General features: G+C 31.7%; 1 protein-coding gene across 1 annotated transcript; it reads right to left on the minus strand.

The window, feature by feature from the left end:
- Positions 1–306: 306 nt before the first annotated feature.
- LOC133831472 (xylan glycosyltransferase MUCI21-like) lies at positions 307–3,004 on the minus strand. Its single transcript, XM_062261774.1, has 3 exons — positions 2,384–3,004; positions 2,121–2,195; positions 307–1,874 (listed from the first exon to the last, which is right to left on the minus strand). Exons 1-3 carry the CDS (start codon positions 2,631–2,633, stop codon positions 550–552), a joined length of 1,650 nt encoding a protein of 549 aa, XP_062117758.1. The 5' UTR covers positions 2,634–3,004; the 3' UTR covers positions 307–549.
- Positions 3,005–21,897: the final 18,893 nt, after the last annotated feature.

Genomic DNA, 21,897 nt, shown 5'->3' on the forward strand with positions numbered 1-21,897 from the left:
TTAAAAGAAATATATATCAACATCAGTAAAATGCTTTCTTATTTCAAGGAGAATTTTTACCAATTATATTTTAATTCGTAGAGAAATTTTATAAAATATTGTTGAATATAGTTGTAAGGTCACATTTCTATCCAATTTTTTAGAAGAAATTAATAAAAAGAATTATTCCCAACACTTGCATTATTTGAGGGGGGAATCATTTTTAAAAAATATATATTTTTATTTAAAGTTCAAGAACAAAAACCAAAACCACTAAATTTAACATTTACATAATTGACAAGAAAAATAAACCTCAAGTACTACGAGTTACCAAAAAGTACAGGATGTTATTATTTATGATTTTGAATGATGCTGAATTTACAAAAGGTTTTACATATAATCCGACCATGAATTTCTACATAAGTACAAACAATTTTCTCCCTATCCCCCAATTTTATCTTTATGTCCACAAATCTACAACCCCACAAATAATCATATCAACCATTAGAACTGTGTAAAGGGTAAAAGAATATATTGTTCAAATCAGATGTGATCAGAACAATGAAAAATTTACTGTGACTGGAAATGTCGATTGCTGCTCTTCCTTGTTATCCTAGAGACCGAGTATTTATAAGCATGCATCAAATGCTTTCTGAATCTTGTGAGATCAAGTCTCACATTTTGGCCATCAAGATAGATACTTTTTGTGTATTGCCACCCCTTTTTGGTGACACTATTTGGATTTTTAAGAACAGGGTCATTTTCATCATACTTGTCATATAATGAGCTCTCTGTGGCATGGATTTTGTACCCAATATACTCCAATCCAAGCTTTCTTGAAGGTTCACCATAGTAAGTCTCTGCAGCCCAAACAGTTCCAAGAGGAACAACTTGGATGAACACTGAGCCAGGCTTCATGAACAGGAAGTGTGTCATGGCTGCACCGTGGACTCCAATCATCACATCACTCGAATTGAGAGCTCGATAAATCTTGGCCAACTCTGTTGTTCTGTCTGGACTCAGAATCACAACTTCAAACCCCATCTTCTCGGCCATTGTCGCCACCATATCCTGGTTTGTTATCATTCTCGAACCGGTTCGAGCTAAGATCAGCAGCCTAGGCTTGCGCAATCTGTCTTTTGACACTCTCTGCTTAATCTTTGGCAATGTTTCTGATGGAGATTGAGCAAGCTTCTCCTGTGCTTCCCTTTCTTCATCTTGAATTAGACCTTCAATCCTAGGCCAGTAAGCTCTGTCGAGGACGTTTCGAAAGTCAACAACGCTCTTGTTCTCTTCCATCAACGAAGGGTCCACAGTGAGATCACCATGGATCTTGAGGCCAACAATGGCTTCTGGGAAGCAATGGGTCCTCAAATCTCCCTTAAAATCTATTGGAGGGTAATCAGAGAGCTGGGAAAGAACATCTCCATACTTTGTAACCCACCAATTATGATACTCAGAGATAACAAACACAACTTTCTTGTTGAAATGCTTTGAAGTAATGAACAATGGCAAAATCCCATCATTGAATTCGTGATAAACATTCCCTGTATAGCCACCTGTTGAGAAAAACACCGCTGGAACATCATGGTTCACATCACACTGATGGTCCTTTTTAGCAGAGGGTTTCCTTGAAATAAGGTCTATTTCATCAATGGTGTCCATAACACTGGTTTCCCATTTTCTGGTATAAGGTTTGACCTTTTCATGCTGAAGCTCTCCACGTTTTTCTTCTTCTCCTCCTTCCTCAACAATGGTGGAAACAAAATCCATGTAGCTGCTAGTGTCTCTGGAGCCATACACAAAAACCGAAGAGGAGCCTGAGTGTGTCCGTACATCCCCTTTCATGATACAAAAATCAGAACGGTAACCGCTTCTATCACAAAATATAGTTCCTGCAAAAAAAAGAGAAAAATCAATGAGCAAAATATAGTAACCCTTTCAAAGATGAATATATATATATATATATATATTTTTTGGGTCTGGTTGGAAACTCAATCATTAACTTCAACCAAAACAAAAGGCATGAACTTTTGAAAAGATTTTGCTAGCTCTTTACACCAATCACGAATACTGATTGACCCAACAAAAAAAAATCTATGATTAAGATTATTAAGAGGAGAGGAGTGGAAGGCACTTACCATTAGAGTCAAGAGAAAATGGAGTTTTTACACTCAAATCAGAAGAAAGTTCTTCAGTTTCATCACGAGGTGAATCTGCCGAATAAGAAAAATCCCAGAAAAGCTTCGTTAAGAACAAGCCAGCCAGAGAAAATAGAAGAACATATACACACATAATATACAAATATATATGTGTGTGTATAGAGATATAGAGAGAGAGAGAGAGAGAGAGACTAAACGTATAACAAGGTACAACCATGAGAGAGAGAGAGAGAAAAGCTTACATGAGAGAGAGAAGGTAGAGGAAGAACCAAAGAAGTGAGGAGCCAATACAAAGACGCAAGAGAGAAGAGAAAGGAGAAGGAGAGACACAAGCGTAGGCCTTGTTCTCTTGTAATAACCAAAGCTCCCACAGTCCATCACAACAAGAGTCTGAGACTCTTCATCATCATCGAAATCTTGCCCTTTTCTCCAATGGTTATACCTATGGTGGTGGAGATGGTGCACCATTTTTTCTTTCTTCATTTCCTTCATCCGGATACACCCTTTTCAACTTTTGCTGCGCTCGTCAAAAACAGAGAGAGAGAGAGAGATATATATTCGTGGTGCCCAAGTTTTAGAACTCAAAATCAAAAAAATACAGAGAAAACAACCAAAAGGGTATAGATATTTATGTGTGTATGAACATGGCAAAGAGACTATTTTTCTTGGTTCCTAGTGGTTTCTAAGAAGGAAAATGAAGAGGGTTACTTGAGGAGAGAGTAGTAGTAGCAGTGGGCTGGCTGGCTGGCTCTGTTTTTATTCCTCTGGAAATGAGAAAGCGGAAAAGGGAAACAACTAGCTTTAAGGCAAGAGAGAGCTGTCAAAGAAGGAAGGAAGGAGGCTTAGGCTAATCCTTTTCTTCCTTTGCCAAGCGTCAAAGAACGCTCTTTGAAAAACTAAATATAAAAAATAAATAAATACAACACGTCAAAATAGGCTAATTCATGCTTTGAAGTTAGCAGTTTATTGGAGTCAATTGCGTGTAGAATTGATTACTATTACTATTTTGGCCTCTTGGCTAATCTACATTATCATTTTATTTCGACTTTTCTATATATAGTTACTATCATTCTATTTCATTGATTTGAAACTATTATCTTCTTGTTTATGTATTAATATCTTTTTAGGGTGTGATTATAGTCCTTTTCATTCAAACAATACACAATTTACCCTCTTATTTTGCTTAGGTTGGTTTCTTTTAAGTTAATATTAGTTTTATAAATGCTATAGACTAGTGTCATTGCTTGAGTCTTGTTAAACTTTTAGTTGGGGATTTTGTATGGATTTTTCTTTTAAGAGTATTGAAGTTGAATATTAAATGAGAAATTGGTAAAAATAATTTTTTTTTAGTGATTTGGCACTCTGATTTATTTTTGATTATTTTTTTTAAAAATATTTTCGATCTAAAATTCGATTAGTTATTTAAATTTTTCGATCAATTATCTAAAATTTTCAACTGACTATTTGAATTTTTTCACCAACTGTCTAAATTTTTGACTAACTGACTAAATTATGATAAATTATCTTACAAATAATTATTAAAATTGGACTAAAGTACAAAATAACTTTAAAAAATAAATCATTCTAACAAATGACCCATATTATAAATGAGTGAGTATGCTTTTATTTTTCATTTTTTAGCATTTCTAATCTAACTCTTTAAATCCTTAATTTTTCACGGTGTCTATTAAATAATAATAATAAAGTGTATGCGTAGAAAAAGAATTTTATTTTCACATTTGAATTAAATGAAAAATTTACACTCAATAAAAATTAAAAATGTTAGTGGAGGATTTGATTTATTTTCAAAAATGGCAAGAGAAAACATCAATATGAACCCTTGATTTGTCTCCAAAGAAAAGAAAGTAATGAAAATCCTAAACATAAATTTTATGTAATAATAGAAAATCTAAAAAAGAAATAAAAAATTATTTTCATTCTACGATGCAAGTTATTACATAATTCTATGACAGTACAATGAACAGTACTTTACAGTGTCAGAGACCGCAAAGAGCAAAAAAATGACTGACCACTCTGGGGTTGCCAACGGTCATGGAAAGTGGGTCTATTTGTCATATTTGAAAAAGTGAGGTTCACGCGTCCCAAAAAGCGCGTTGGAGGTTAAGGGGATTGTACTGGATCCATCGATTTGACCGAGCCTATGCCTTTTTTATTTTTATTATTTTATTCTAACTTATTTCGAATATGTGACCTGACCCAGCCTTCTTGAGCAACCCAAATTTTAAGACTATGGGATGGGCATCTAATATTTTATTTCATTTTACTTTTCTTTTTACAAAATAAATTTAGTTTTTTTATAAAAAAAAACTGTTTGGTTAATATTGACAAAGGTAGATATCATATGTACTTGTTTTTTTTTTTTTAAATTATGATTTTAGTAGATGGGTTTATATCTTATTTAGTATTTTATAACGTGACATCGGACATATTTAATATTTTATATTTTTAAATTATACGTATTTAGTATTTTAAATTTAAACTTAATTAATAAAATTTTACTAATTTAATCGAACTCCTCTTAATTATACGAGTTCCAAACTCAAATTCAATTATTTAATTACATATAACTTATGATAGTTTATCCATATTGATAAAATTTTATTTATCAATTTTGAATCTAGGATAATAAATATATATGATTTTAAAATATAGGATATTATATAAGAATCGTTGAAAAAAGAGAGTATCAAAATAATACTTTCCAAAAACACAAAATATCAAATGAGTAAATTCTTTATTTTAATCCTCATTCATTTTTATATATATATACTTTTCTTTTGACAATGCATTTGCAATTTTTTTAAATGAAATATGTTGTAAATAACCCCAACTTAAGAATAATAATTTATAAGTCTAACACCAATGTATATACACATTATTTGGTATCTCTAAAAAATATATCAAATAATAGATTAATGAGAGGACAAATACACCACCACACCAACAAAAGACAACAAATGTAATCCAATATAGGACTAGTGCTAGTAATTTTTGACATGACACAATAACAAGATTAAAAAATGACACAAAATAAATAAGTTTGAGTGACATATTTAATTTTCATATCAATCCATTTAATATGTATTATAATCGTGTTCTTTTTGTGTCAACCTTCTTAATGTATTTATAACATTTAACGTGTTTAAGTAAATATTTAATTCTAAAGTATTTTATTTTATTTTATACTAATTTAAATTTGAAAAAAAATCCTAATTTTTTTATGAATGATTATATTATGTTTGTATTGTAGATTTTATAATATATTATATAATTATAAATAATTGTGTTAATCTCGCATTCATGTCATATAGCGTGTTAAACATATTAATCTTGTATCTGGGTCATAAGACTCGTTTGTTAAATGTGTCGTATAACATGCTAATTGAAGGTGTCGTGTTCATTTTTACGTTTTTAACATGTTTAATAATTATATTGTGTCATTAACATATCGACACAAACATGACATGTTTATATAAATTATCAATCCTACATAAGACACATAATACACAATATAATAGAATGCTAATATATATAATAATTACAAGGATTTTTTGGCAAAATGACTTATTTTTTAAAATTATTTTACACTCTAACATAGTTTTAATAATTATTTGCAAAATGATCTCTCATAATTTAGATAGTTAGTCAAAAATTTAGACAGGTGGTGGAAAAATTCAAACAGACGATCGAAAATTTTAGACAGCTGATCGAAAAATTTAAAAATTGGTCGAATTTTAAACATAAGTCATTTTACAAAAAATTATTAAAAGTAGGCTAGATTGCAAAATTACTTAAAAAAAAACTATGTCGTTTTCACTAATTTACCTAATTACAAATAAATAGGAGGTTGAATCAAACCCTTCACCCTAGGTTACCAAAACAAGGGTGACTACCACTTGTTAATACATGTACATAAACTATAAATTTTTCTTTAAAAAAAATATTTATTTTAACTATAGAAAATAGTTTCATAATTTTCTGGTGAAGAGAAGTGATTCTATACGTAGTATAATCTTATGAAATCTGAAGGCCAGAATATTGAGACTTTGACCTTCAATAAAAATTTAATAAAATAAAAGTTAAAGAAGCTTTGCTTTTTCTTTTTTTTTTAATAAAGAAAATGTCGGGGGAAACCACAAAGAAAAGGTTAAAAATGAATCCAGTGATTAAGAAACATATTAAATTATGTAAAATGTGACATTGAATATCACTTACACAGTCACATGTTACCTGAAAACGAATCCGAAGTGGTTCTTTTGTTATTAAAATAAGGGTAAGAAAGAGTTGTCCATGAGCTAATAACCTTTTTAATATTCTACCAATATGGAAATATATAAATTAAATATTGTTATTAGGATTGCTACTTGGCCTACCAGAAAGTTTCATTTGGAATTTTATTCTCATGAGTATGCAAGCTCAAATATTCTTCTCCTAATTTCTGATTGTATGTGTTGGATTTTTTTTTATATAAGAAAAATAAAAGTTATTGGATATTTTTAGGCTGGACTTGTTATGAAAACATAGAAAGAATATCTCAAAATATTCTAATAAATATTGCTAGTTATTTGACACTTGATAATGAAACACACTAATAAGTAGATTTACATCTCCATGATAATGAAATTGTGAAGTCACATTAATTATTAAGATATTTATGTCAAAAAATTCTCAAATTCAATTGAACATAATTATGTGATATTTTTATGAATTTCACACAATATATTACATTATCACATATTACTCTTCACTTTTATTTTCATTAATATGGATAAAAAAACATGTGATTTTGTATTTTGAATATGTCATTTGATTAAGGGTTTATATTTTTTTTTACCTTGTGTTTTGTTTTATCACTTGTATGGATTTTATGTTTTGACAAATTACTTTTTGTATTATGTGTTTTATAAAATAGTTCAAATAAAACTCTAATATAGAAGTAATTTGAATAATTTCATAAAATATAAAGTTCAAAAAATAATTTGTCAAAATACAAGTTCTAAACAGGTAATGAGACAAAACAATCCGTTCAAAAAAAATATAAACCCCTAAATTAATTATAATACAAGATTAATTCCATTAGAATTCAAGACTAATATGATGTTTTTCCTCTAACATAAATTTATATATTTCAAGCACTAAAAAAATATATATCAATATGATTAAAACTTTACTAGTTTTAAGAACCATAATACTATTCATCCTAGAAATTTATGAGTTGAAAAGATTAAAAGCTGGGAAAAAAATTGTCAACATTAAAATATTATTCTAAATAAAAAATATATATTATTATAAATAATGTCAAATCAAATGCCAAGGTGCCAACAATATTGGAGTACTCTTTTTATGTTATCTGCAGACATAGTTTACTGTTACGTTAGAGATTGGGATCTTTGCCCAATTGAAATGTACAAGGAAAAATAAAAATAAAGTTTTAATAAATTGCGTGTAAATCTCTTACTTTTATGCTACTTTTGTTGATTAACTTAATAAACATTTTTTAAGGAAATTAATAGCTTAATAATCTCTTAGAATCAAAAAATAATTTTGAAATAGATAATATATAATATTGGTGTCCAACATTATAAGAAAGTAATATATGATTATTGGTGCAATTTAATATTAAGTCTCACATATTTATATTTAATAAGTATTATAAAGTATTACTAACAAATCATAAAGTGTCACCTTATATGCAGTTGGAAACTTTAATGTATCACATAATAATACTTTTTTAAATATATTCAACTTGAATTATATTATTTTATTATCTTCATCTTTGCTTTAGGATTTGTTTAATATTAAAACATTATCTCAAATCAATATAAAAAAATATCTTGAGCACATTTTTATCAAATTTATTTGATTTAGATAATATCAAAACATTATCTTATATTTAACAAATCAATATAAAAAAATCTCTTGAACACAACTTCCATCAAATTTGTTTTTATAATTACTACCAAAATATCCTTATTTTAATTTTATATATTGTGTAGTCTAATATATTAAAAAATTAATGTGAAAAAATTAAAATTGATTTTTAATATAAATAATAATATATATGAATAATATTAATTAATTAAACACCTACAATTAAAAAATAGTTTTTCTTCTTAAGTTTGAATTTGAAAAGAAAATCTAAATATTTTTAAAATTAAAAAACCAAATTTTCTTTTAAGGTATCATCATTTAGTTGATTATTTAAAAAAATTGATAACAGTAAATATAAATTTATATTGAAACAAACAAAGAAGATAATAAAATAGCCATTGTTTGTCAACATAAGAAATAGATAATTAATTTCTCTGAAATAGCTAGATAGAAGAAGACTACTTTTTACTCTACGTGGATTTGGTCGAGCGGTGGCAGCATCTTGCTTTGTATCAAAAGATTGTGGGTTCAATCAGGACTCATGACAAAAATAGTATAAATATATATAAATATATACACACAAAGGTATTTGTCCTACGAAAGTGGTGGTATTGGTCTCAAGGTAGTGAAATGCTACGTTTTGTGCTCCCTTCATGATGAGGTCCGACTGTAATGCCCCAATTTTTGGGACCGTTACGATGTGCCTTGTAAACAGTGCTAAATTCGCTAATCGAGTTGTTTGGCCAAAATCGTGAACTAAGTATGATTAGCGGTTTAGGAATTAAACATTTTGGTTAAGATATAACGTTTCGCTAGAACGTTTAATATATATACTTTGGGATCTCGAAAATATAACTTCAAAGTCTATTACAGAAAAATATTTACAACAGGCCGTTCTAAGCGGCAAAATAGGGTTCAACCCTAGTTCCACTTTAAACCTCGGCCGTGGCGGACGAGCAGCTGCATATGTACACGTCATCACCTAAGCTCTCCAACTCAAGGATGGTCCAGCTTCCTCTTGCCTTTACCTGCACCACGTAGCACCCGTGAGCCAAAGCCCAGCAAAAAAACACAATAAAGCATGATATAATATCAACAATGATTATAATAACCATTCAGGACTATCAGTCAAAGCAAATAGGTGACAATAGCCAAAAGTCACAATAATGAGCATCGCTCCTTCTAGATAGGGTCACCAGGGCTTAACCGATAAGTGATTCTTTCTTAAGTTTGATTAGGACAGGTGCAAGGTGATTAGTCACCAACATAACCTTCCTCACGACTCTAGAGTCGAAACTATGGACAACGTCCCTTAGCCATGTGACAAACGGTCACCAGGGTCATATACCTTGGCTATAGTCATCTGGTCGTAGACCAGGCAAGCGCTTATAAGTTCTTCGACCCTAGGGTCGGTCTAGCATTAATGCCATAGAGTCATTCAATGCGTGATTCTCGACTTTAGAGTCGGTCCCTGACTAGTCAGTGCCATACACAAGCAAGTCATGCCACCAATCGTATACCACATGTTCAATATCCATAAACAAGGTATTTAGCATGCTTACTAAACAAATACCAGTACAATTAGGACCACGCACAACCACAGAGGCTCAAGCTCTGAACAATATCATACCCAGTATACAAAGCATGTCCTAATCACATGTTTCTCATGCATCATATGCAATATATCCAGCAATCCAACATGCACCAATAACAGCCATGCATGTCACGTTTAATAGTCAACCAACATGCATCAAGAATAGCCATGCAGGTCATACATAATAATCAACCGACATGCATCAATAATAACCATGCATGTCATACTCAGTAATCAACCAACATGCATCATAATAGCCATGCATGTCACATATACACAGGGTGTAGTTTTCTTACCTCAAAGTCGAGCTAGAATGATTTAAAGAACGATCAACCTTTAGTCCTTTAGCGGTCACCTAGTCATAACCAAAAATAATATATCATCAATAAAAATGGTCAACATAAGTTTCTAAACCAATATCTAGCCTCCGGGACATCAATCCCCACTTAACCGAGTATTAGGATCAACCCCGATGCCTTAAGCTTGCATCCCTAGGCCAAAAACCCATTTTTGGGCAAATCTGCCTTGATGGGCCACGGCTCACCCTCCTGACAGAGCCATTTTCACCTTTAAAGCCATCACAGGCCGCGGCTCATTTCGCAAACCAGCCAAGAAACCAGCACGCACCAGCCAACTCTCCCTTGCGTTTTCCTCTCAAGCCAGCCCTTCAAACTTGTCCCAAACCCCAACCTAACACCCAATTCAACCACCAAACATCCTCTACAACTCACCCTCATCAAAACCCAAAGTAAACATCACCCAAACCTCCATTAATTCAAACTTTCTACAAGTGATTCACAAGTCAAAAGCTAAAACTCAAAACAGAGTATGAACCAGAAATTAATGGTAGAAACTTACCCCAAACACGATTTGAATCCTTCCCAATGGCTGAACTCAAGCTTAACCTCCCCAAGCTTGACTCCCTAGCTTGCTTCCTCAAGATAGGCTCTCAAAACTTAAAGAAGAGGGTGAGGAGGACTTGTACGGGAAGGAAGGGAGAAAGAGAGGATAGGCTCTGTTTTAATATTAACCCACAGCCTTCCAAAATTCCTAAGGCTGATATAAATCTTTAAGGTCAAAAGACCATATTGCCCTTAAGCCAAATAAATCCCTCTTAAAGCTTCCGAGGGTAAAACCGTCCTTTCCTAATCTCGTTAATTATAATTAACGCTCTCCAATTTCCGCTATTCTCAATATTCCCATATACCAATAAATCATATCCCATTACCTTTTAATTCCCAGTAATGCTCTAATCATTAAATTCACCCCGAGACTCACCTCGAGCCCCGAACTTAACCCGTTATGACTAGACCGAACACTTACATTCTCATGATCGTCTCATGTCGAATAGCTCGAACCAATCCACCTTATAATGTGGCTATATTAATTAATCACAATCATCCACCCAAAATATACAATTACGCCCACAGTGGCCAAACTACCAAATTACCCTCATAATTAATATATGAACCCATATGCATGCATTTACCATCATATAATAATATAATTCACATAAACATGCATATAATCATTAAATACTATAATAAATCAATTATGGCCCTCTCGGCCTCCTAATCAAGGTCTTAAACCTCATTAGGAAATTTTAGGCATTACACCGACACTAGTCATTTCTCCATGGGTGTTCCTGGTGAGTTGTGCCGGGTTGAGAATTGTAAATAGAATTGAGAATCATTATTATGTTCTATGATACAATGTATACTTCATTTGTAATATGTAATTAAAGAAAAAACCTCTTCTCTCCAATAAATTTAGTGTTCCAAACCTGCTTAGCCAAAATTTGCTTCCTAAATATATCTTGATAATTATTTATTACAGGTGAAGAATGCTAAAAAAATTAGCTTAATTGACCTTGTAAATGGTCATGTCTTTATTTCAATTAAAATTTAGCTTAAATAAATTTTTACAGCCACCAATTAAATTTAAAATGTTTATATTTATTTATGCCTCATTGGATTGATATTTATTATCATATTTCTCGTCAATGAAATATATGGTATGCGCATATAGCTCACCTAGTTCGATCTAATGGTTCCGAACTTTCTTTTGGGTTCAATTAAGGTCGTTTTTGGCTGATACATATAAGTCAAAAACATCTAGTTTATATAAAAAGTACATAGATAACGAAAATTATTGATTTTAATTATTTTTTATTTTTTGTTCGTTTACTTCAACATAGTATTTTTATATTTAACTGTAAATTATAAATATGATTGAAACTTAAATAAAATTAAGTAAAAATATAAATAAACAAATTAAAGTATGATATTTTTGAAATATTTTACAATGATAATTATTTAAAAGTAATAAAACTATATATATTATATTTAAATAAAATTTAATTAAACATAAACTTAATATTATATTAAACATATAATATATAATCTTTTGTTGTCACTGCCAAATTTAAAAACTATAATAAATATAAATTTAAACAAAAATAAATAAATTAAAATAAAATATTTTTAAGATATTTTATGATAATTTAAATAATTAAATCATATTTATTTAATAATAATAAATGCATACATATCATTTTTTTATCTTATAAATTTGTGTGATAGTTTGTTTTTTATCAAGTGATTGAATCTTTTTTTCTTCATTAAATTTACCAAAGGATATTGTGAGATACATTAGAAACTAAAAATAGTTGATGCATGCATACTACTGTCTACACTATTATTTTTTCTCTTGTTATTTTATTTCAATTATTAATTTATTTTTAAATATTGTTGTATTTTATATATATATCATGTAGTCATGTAAATATATATCTATGTCAACGTTGTGTTAAGATGTAATCTATGTAGATTATTGATATAAATATTTAAATATACTATAAAACTATAATTCATTCTATTATATATATTTTTTTAAATAGTGAACTAAATTTTTACAACTTTAAAATTAAGCAAACTTACATTGTACATTGATCCTACTTAGTATATATATATATATTAATAAAATAATTATTCGATTATGTTTTAGTTGAGTAATATAACTAAAGTTTATTCTTGATCAAACATATTTCTTTAATCATTATTGTTAGCACAAAAAAATATTATTTTATTCATACATAACCAAATGTAAAAATAAAAAATAATAATGTATAAATATTTATATATTATTTAACATATATAGTAGTAGTACTATATGTTTAAGATTGAATATTAAAATAAGTTTTTCGACAATGCAACAATGCATGGAATGGAATTGATGATAATAAATAAACTATGCTTTCTTATAATAGTTGGCACATTGTAAATACACGTAAAGAATTTTTAAAGAAGCATATATTAATTTCTAATAATTAGTCTAACGAAATTATTATTATTATTATTATGCTTTTAAACTAATTACTTGAACAACAATTTAAAAATAAAATACAATATCATATATCTAATATACTTTTATTTGAATTTTCGTCCAAGTATATATCAACATGCATCGCACACGATATCAATATCATAACGGAGTTTACAATTAAAATTTAAAAGTAAACGTTAAATGCACAAAATATGAAAATAATATATATTTAATTAAAGTGATGAGTTTTTATAAAAATAAAAATTAAAAGAGAAAGGAATGTAACCCTTTAACAAACAATTATGTCATTGGAAAGAATACATATATGGACCTAATAAACTAAATTGTTCATCAGAGTGTTGTTATTTGATATTTTAAGGTGTCTAACACCAAATAAGGTGATACTCTATAATTAGTTAACAATACTTCATAATACTTATTAAATTTAAATAAGTGGAACCCAATATTAGATTACACCAATAATAGTATGTCACATACTTGTAGTGTTAGACACCAATAATGTTCCTTAGCAATTCACTTTTAATATGTGCAAGGAAAATATAAAAGTACGTAGGATTAAACTTTACATATATATATATAATTTCATGTTAGAAGAATTAATAGTGTTATTATAAGATTAATAATTTAATTTATAAAATTATGAAATAAATTAAAAAAGAAAACCAAGAACCATAAACGATGTCGGTTTGTATTGGGGTGTGTAGGTTGGGAAGGGAACAGTGTATGGAGGGGTAGGGATTGGAATAATGGCATTATGGGAAGAGACGTGCCAATTTTAAAAAATGGGATAAAAGTGTGGCTTTTTTGAAAACGTGGGTGGGGTCCAATCCAAATCCATATGCAGAACAAAGAAAAGAATCCTAAAAAAGAAAAGATACTTTTCTTTTCATTGTTCTTGAAAAAGTAAAAAGAGAAGAGAAGAGAAGAGGAGATTCTAAAGCAAGTCATTAACAATACGCTAATTAAGGCTTTTATTTTATGGGCAGATCAATGGGCGGAGATTATGCTTACTCACCATAATATATTAGTATAAATAACCTCTCTTATCTATTGTTCTTTCTTTTTATTTGGTTTACACTCTTTTCTTCCACTATACTTCCATTCCGGGGCATTTAGCTACTTTTGTTCCATTATGGAAATAGCTTCTAAATCTATTCTATTGTACCCATATGATAATGGTTTCATTAATTAAGAGGTAAACATCAACTATCTCCAAAACTCCAAAGGCATACAACTAATAATCCCAATATGCAAAATAAGATGTAACTCGTCTAAACTACTCGACTTTGAACTCTGTCACTGTGTTCGGCCACTAGAATTCATTCACAATGGACAGTGTCAATGGCCAAATATAACAGAGTAAATGAAACTCCACCACAAGAGTCGACTACAATACCACCATATAAAAGGTTGTAGGAGATATATTATTAAGAAAATTAAAATAAAACTAAACAAATAGCCAAACGACAAGCCTAAAAGAAAGCACAATAGTATAGCTCCCGACATCGAAGCAGACAAGACTACACCACCCTGATCCCACAACAAAAGGCTGCCCACCAAGGAAATGGAACTCTGAATCCAGTTGCACCCCTAGCAAATCTGGCACCGCCAACTCACGACTCAGTAAATCCACGGACTCGCCAGACCCACCCCCCTTTGACCACTCCCTCTTTTGTCGAGAAAACGAACTATGCCCACCAAGCGAGCCCCATCCCGTCAGATCCCACACACAAATCCTCCACCATCCCCAGCCATCGATCACTGGAAGCCTACAGGCCCATCAGATCCTCCACCGTCCCCAACCCCCAATCACTTCAACAAAAAGCCACTAAGGGAACACTAGAAATAGTCAAAATCTGCAATTCTGCACACACCACCAAGAACCAATACCATGTGTAAATCAAAACTCAACCAAAACCTTTCCCCTCCCGATTGGAAAACCACACGCCACCCACCATGTCAGGCGACAACCACCCTAGTCGGGGAAGAAGACATAACCAAATGTGAGGAAAACCCTAGGCGGCACTAGAGAAAAACCATTTTTTAAGTTTTTTTTTTTTTGTAAATATACAATGAAGTTATTCTTATAACACAAATTGTAGGGTACATCTCTCAAAATGTGTACATATGCTAAAAGAGAGAAAAAAAAATCAAAGGATCAAAATTATTATTTGTTCTAGGATCTTGTAAGTTACATAAGCATATATATCATTATGTAAGTGGATTTAATGTTGAGTATGAACGAGCACACAAAAATATGAAAAATATTAACTTAGATATTTAAATGCTACTAACATAAAAATTTAGATAAAAGAAAATCACATGTGATCTTTCTCAATGGAGCAATGTGGGGGTAACAACATAAGTGATATCAAATCTATTATTCTCGTATTAAAATTGTAGTGTGATCAATTTTACTTAAAATCAATGGCCATTTTACTCTAAAAAAAATTATGCAGATATTAGGAGGTTTGGATTTTTTCCCTTTTATGAAAAAAAAAGTTTCCCCATCTTAACAACTATTCAAAGAACATGCAAAGCATTTCATATTTTTTAAAAATAAATAAATAATTGGCCTATTGTGTCATATTTATCGGGCCAACTCACGTGCCAACAATGTGCACATTGTCAGAGGACCCCTAGACCTAGAGCCCTAGACCTAACATTTTCGACTTGTTTTAAGAAAACTCATATTTATTTTCTCATCATTATTTTATGTTTATTTATGAATTTATAATTTCAACTAAAGGCTTCCATGGAGCTATTATATTTCACGACAACAAAAACCCAGGTTCTATAATATTATATACATAGTTATATATTGAAAATAATAATAATAAAAAAAAATCGAATAATAAGAAGAAAAATAGTGGATTGATATTAATATTACATTAATAAATTTAGTAATGTTGTCACGTGCATGGTGATAAATATATTATTTGTTAACAGAACAAGAAAAAAGAGACATAATATATAAAAGCTCAACTTGTAATGATTATTCTTTTTTTTTTCTTTTCAAAATTGAACTTGAAATATTGGTTAGCATCTGCGTTCTGCATGTGAAGGTAGGCAAAAAATGAGTGGGGTTCCATTAAATGAGCTTTTTAAAAATAAAATCAAATGAAAAAGGAATAACATTATTCAACCTTAAAATGTAGGAAAATATATTCAATTCGAATCTTTATTTCATTTTTTTAATTATAAAAAAACCAGTTTCTGTATTTCCATACTCTCAAAATTTTATCTGAATGTTTAGTAATAAATTCTCACAAAATATTTATTGTAAAACTTCATTTATGATCGTAAAAGGTTGATTGAGTGAGTTTGGTTTATGAGCATTACTACAAGACATTCAAGGTGTTAGCATAATTTACTTAGTGAATCAAGATTTCTTATCAAATTATCGTGTTTTATAATATGTCAAATTAATATAATACTGACGTATCATTAATTTAATTTTGACACATCATATTATTAAAAGAGTTAATGATTTTTTAATAAAAAAAAATTAAGTGATGTATTAGTATTATAATAATTAGATACATTATAAAACACGATAATTTAACAAATAATCTTCATTATATAGTATGGGTATTATATTATATTTTATAAATTTATTACAAGTTATAAATGATGTGTACATTTTAGTACATAATTTGATAATAATTCTCGATTTTATTTATAATTCACAACCTGACACAAATTACAATAACTTACACCGAAATCCTTTTAGTATTTCTCTTGATTTTGTATATCAGCAAGAAAAAATAGTATTAGCTACTCATTAAAAAAAAAAGCTAATTTTATTCCCAAAAACATAACAACCGAAATTTGGGATCATTAATTATTTAATTTATTAATCAAACTTTGTATGGTAACTTTCAACATTTTTTGCAAACAGTTCAATTACCAAAATTTCTGCCACAATTAAGGCTTGCTTTTTTATGAGAACAGACAACAAACAATCACAACTACAACAGTAATTGGCTCTTCGAAAAGGTACAGAGAAAAAAAAGATAAAGAAGCTCTTTGTTTGGATGCTGAGAAAATATTAAAAAAGTTTATCTTACATTTGCGTTTTTCTATTGGCTGGAACTCTGGGAACAGACTCACGTGAGAAAATTTTATCGTGCTGTAATCGAAAGATAAGATCGAGTTTATGATGTTTCAATTTTAGCAGCAATTATTGACTTCAATAACATAATAGCTTAAGTTGTGACTTTGTGAGTGAATTTTATTTTATTTTTTAAAAAAAAATATATAGTTGTAAAATATTTTAATTATGAACCATTGACTAGTGTAGGTACTACTTGGGTTTTTGGAGTCTCAAATTTCAAGTTACCAATCAATGAAATGGATGGTACTTATCAATAATCAATAATAATAATTGGATGGAATTTAAAATTAACTAGGTTTTTATATGTCATTTAATCACATTTTAAAAAAATCATGTGAATCAAATTATATTTACATATATATATATATATTATTTGATTGATAATTTTAGTTTTGAAATTATTTAAGTTGAAAAAAATCATATAAATTCTCAACTCAATTTGAGACTGTGGGAAAATTGTTCTATTTATACTCAAATGTTTACATGAAAGAAGGAATATTCTAGAATACAATAACAGAAAGGTATAGCCCTGAATTTTAGGCAAAGGATCCCAAGAAAACAGAATATACACACCACCCATTTACAGAGAAAGCAAAACCAGTACTTTGTACCAAAAACGGTTACATGAGAGAGAAATAAATAAAATGGACCAAAAGGCACTTATGAGTCACCACAATTCCTTATAGCCCCCCTCAAACTGGGCGTGGGACAAGGAACGACACCCAGTTTGTCAACTAGGAATTGAAAACGACTGTGAGATAACGACTTAGTGAGACAGTCAGCAGTTTGGTCGAAGGAAGGTATGTATCTGATGTCTAACAACTTGTTCAGGACTTTATCTCGGACAAAATGAATGTCCAATTCAATGTGTTTCGTCCTTGCGTGATAAACAAGATTAGAAGCAAGAGCACTCGCTCCTAAGTTGTCACACCAGACAATGGGTATTTGGGAAAGAGGAAACTCAATTTCTCTGAGCAAGGCTTGTATCCAACTGATTTTTGCTGAAACTCGAGCAAGAGCTCGGTATTCGGACTCGGTGCTTGAGCAAGAAACAACTCCTTGCTTCTTGGAGGACCAGGAAATGAGTGTATCACCTAAGTAGACACGGTATCCAGCTATTGATCGCCGATCATCGAGATTGCAAGCCCAATTGGCATCTGAGTAACCTGTTAAGTTCAGCTAATTGCAATGTTTAATATGAATTCCATAATGAGGCGTTCCTTTTAAATATTGAAGGATCCGTTTCACAGCATTCCAGTGTGCAGAAGTGGGAGCCTTGAGGAACTGGCTTAGCTTGTTTACTGCAAAACAGAGATCCGGCCTAGTGTGTGTCAAGTATTGTAGCCCTCCTATTAAGCTTCTATACTCAGTAGGATTTTGCATAGGCTCACCATCAGTAATGGATAGCAGTTTACCAACTGTCATTGGTGTTGGAACAGGTTTAACGTGATGCATCTTAGCTCTTAACAGTAGTTCCTCCACATATTTTGCCTGAGATAAGTACATGCCGGTTTCATCTCTATGGACTTCAATTCCCAGGAAGTAGTGCAACAAGCCTAAGTCTTTTAAGGCAAAAATCTGATTCAGTCAAGTAGTAAAATGTCGTAGTTTTTCAACATTGTTACCAGTGACAATAATGTCGTCTACATAAATGAGAACTAAAATTACTTGGGTAGCTGTTTTGTAGAAAAATAGTGACGAATCTGCTCTAGAGTTCTTGAAATTCCAGCTGAGAAGTGTAGACTTTAGTTTCTCAAACCAAGCCCTTGGTCCTTGTTTGAGTCCATAGAGTGATTTTTCAAGCTTGCATACATGCTTCGGTTTATCTTTGTCTTCAAAGCCGACTGGTTGTCGCATAAAGACTTCCTCATCTAGATGCCCATTTAGGAAGGCGTTATTGATGTCCAATTGTTTGACTTCCCATCATTTAACCACAGCAATGCTTAAAACAACCCTCACTGTACAGGCTTGAACAACTGGGCTGTATGTTTCCCTAAAATCCACTCCAGGTCTTTGATTAAAACCTTTGGCGACTAATCGCGCTTTGTACCGCTGAAGTGTGCCATCCGAATTCTTTTTTTATCTTAAACACCCATTTGTTTCCCACAATGTTTATGCTTGCATCTCTAGGAATAAGTTTCTAGGTCTTATTTTCCACCAAGGCAGTGTACTCTTCTAGCATAGCCTTTTTCCACTTAGGATGTTCCAATGCTTCTGTTACTGAATTTGGCTCCTCAGTTATGGGGTCGCATTTAGATTGTCCAACATAAACTTTGGGCTTGAATATTCCGGCTTTGGCCCTTGTTGTCATGGGATGTGTGTTTGTTGCTCTATCTTCGGGTTGTTGATGAAGAATGGATGATGAGATAATGTCTTCATTTATTGAGGCATTTTGATCAACCTGAATTGAACAGGAGGTTACATCAATATTAGCTTCAGTAAGTATTTGGTTAGAATGTATTACCTCTTGTGTGTGTTCTTGATCTTGAACAGGATCCAATTCAGGTGATACTTCTGAAGTACTAGAGCATGTGTTTTGGTTACATAGGGGACCTGCATTGTCAGAAGAAGGATTAGAATAATTGAGTTTGGTATTTATGACAGCAGACCAGGTGGGAACATGGACATGTACTAGCTATTCTGGTTTGTGAGTGTTTAGGAAGCCAGTTTGGAATGGATATTCATTCTCATTGAATATAACATTCCGAGAAATATATATTCTACCCGTGCTACTCAAGTTAAACACATTTGGTGGAATGAAACTGAAATTTATGAATTCGGTAGGGTCGGAGACACAGAAAATAGGCTACACCAAATACTTTTAGAAATTTATAGTCTAGTTGCCAGCAATAGATCAGTTCAAAAGGAGTTTTGTTGTTTAGGACAAGGGTTGTCAACCTATTGATAAGAAAGACTGAGGTGTGAAAAGCGTCCCACCAGTATTTGTATGGCATTCCAGCTTGAGCTAGAAGCGTTAGCCCCATTTCAACAATGTGACGATGCTTGCGCTCAGCTCGACCATTTTGAGCAGAGGTGGGTGGACATGAATGTTGGAAATCAATTCCATTTTGAGCAACTACCTTGGCAAAGGCTTGGAATTCTCCTCCCCAATCGGTTATGAGTTTCTTAATTTTGGTATTAAATTGGTTTTCAACTAATGACTTGAACTGAATAAAGGCTTCAACAACCTTTGACTTAGCTTTGAGAGGGTAAATCCACGTGAACCTACTGAAATCATCCGCGAAGTGGACATAAAACCGGTAGTTGTAATTAGACATTATGGGGGGCAAGGCCCCAAACATCGGTATGAACGAGTTCAAGTATATTTTTTGCTCTAGTGTTACTGAGTTGATAGGGTAAGGAATGGGATTTTCCAAGTTGGCATGCATCACAAAATTCTTTTTCATTACTTGAAGTTTTTACATTCAGCCGACTCAAAACATGACTCAAGACTCGATTGGAGGGATGGCCTAATCTCCTGTGCCATTTATCCTTGATTGACACTAAAGACTTTGGGGTATGTGATACACTTGATTTGGATAAAATAGAAACACCAGTAAAGACACTAGGATGACTCCTATAGCCGCAGCTTGAAGATGACTGGACATGGGGAAAGCTGAACTGATACAATCCATCTTTAAGTTTGCCTTGAAGCATCACCCTCCTTGTCACCTTGTCCTTCACAAAACAAAACAAAACACTGAATCAAATTCAACAACAACATTATTGTCATTGGTCAGTTTCGAAATACTTATGAGATTTTTAGTAATCTCAGGCACATGCAACATTTCTTTTAAAACAAGAGGTATATCATTCATGGTTTGTAGAGATCCAGTACCAATATGGGAGATGCTCAGTTTTTCTCCATTCCCAACAATGAGACTCTCCTTACCATTACACTCAACTTTCTGCTTCATATTGCTAGTTCTTGCTGTGATGTGGTTGCTGGCACCACTATCAGCATACCAGGCATCATTTTCAATCATTTCAGGTGTGGCAATGAAGGCAGCAACACTTGGTGAGCTTATATTCTGACTGTTGTTTCCTGCTGGTATGGATCCCATGTAGGCTTCATCGTACCTGTTGTAGCAGTATGCTGCTGAGTGACCAGCTCTTCCGCACACCTGGCAAGTAAGCCTAGGAGCACTGAACCTTCCTCCACGACCATGATTTCGACCCCGAAAATTTGGTTGGTTTCCTCTGTAACTACCTGCCATTGTCTGTCCAGGTCCGCGACCTCCTCCATTATTGGATGTTTTATTTGCTAGATTAGCAGTAGCTGAGCCAAGACCACTGATGTAATGCCCCGGATTCCCTATTATGGTTAATGGCTGGATTAGTAGGTCGGGAGGGCCATAACTGTTTAATTATGCCATTAAATGTGTTTATGCATGTTTATGAGAATTATATTATAATATGATGTTAAATGCATGCATGTGAGTCCACATCTGTTTACAGGGGTGTTTTGGAAATTTGGCCTGTTGAGGGTATAATTGTATACTTGTTTGTATGTCAATGATATATTGTGAGACCACATTATAATGTGGATTAGTTTGAGTATTTCGGCATGAGACGATCTTTAAACATGATTTATCGGTTTGGTCATAACAGGTTTGAGCTCGGGGCTCGGGGTGAGTCTCGGAGTGATATTAATGATTATAGCGTTACCGGGGATTTTAGGGTAACGGAATATGAATTATTGGTATTTGAGGATGTTGAGATTAGCGGGAATTGGGAAGCGTTAATTATAACTAACGGGATAAGCGGGAAGTACCAATTTTACCCTTGAAATGGTTTTAGAGGCTTTA

Source organism: Humulus lupulus, chromosome 4 (assembly GCF_963169125.1).
Source record: "Humulus lupulus chromosome 4, drHumLupu1.1, whole genome shotgun sequence".
Classification (NCBI taxonomy): domain Eukaryota; kingdom Viridiplantae; phylum Streptophyta; class Magnoliopsida; order Rosales; family Cannabaceae; genus Humulus; species Humulus lupulus.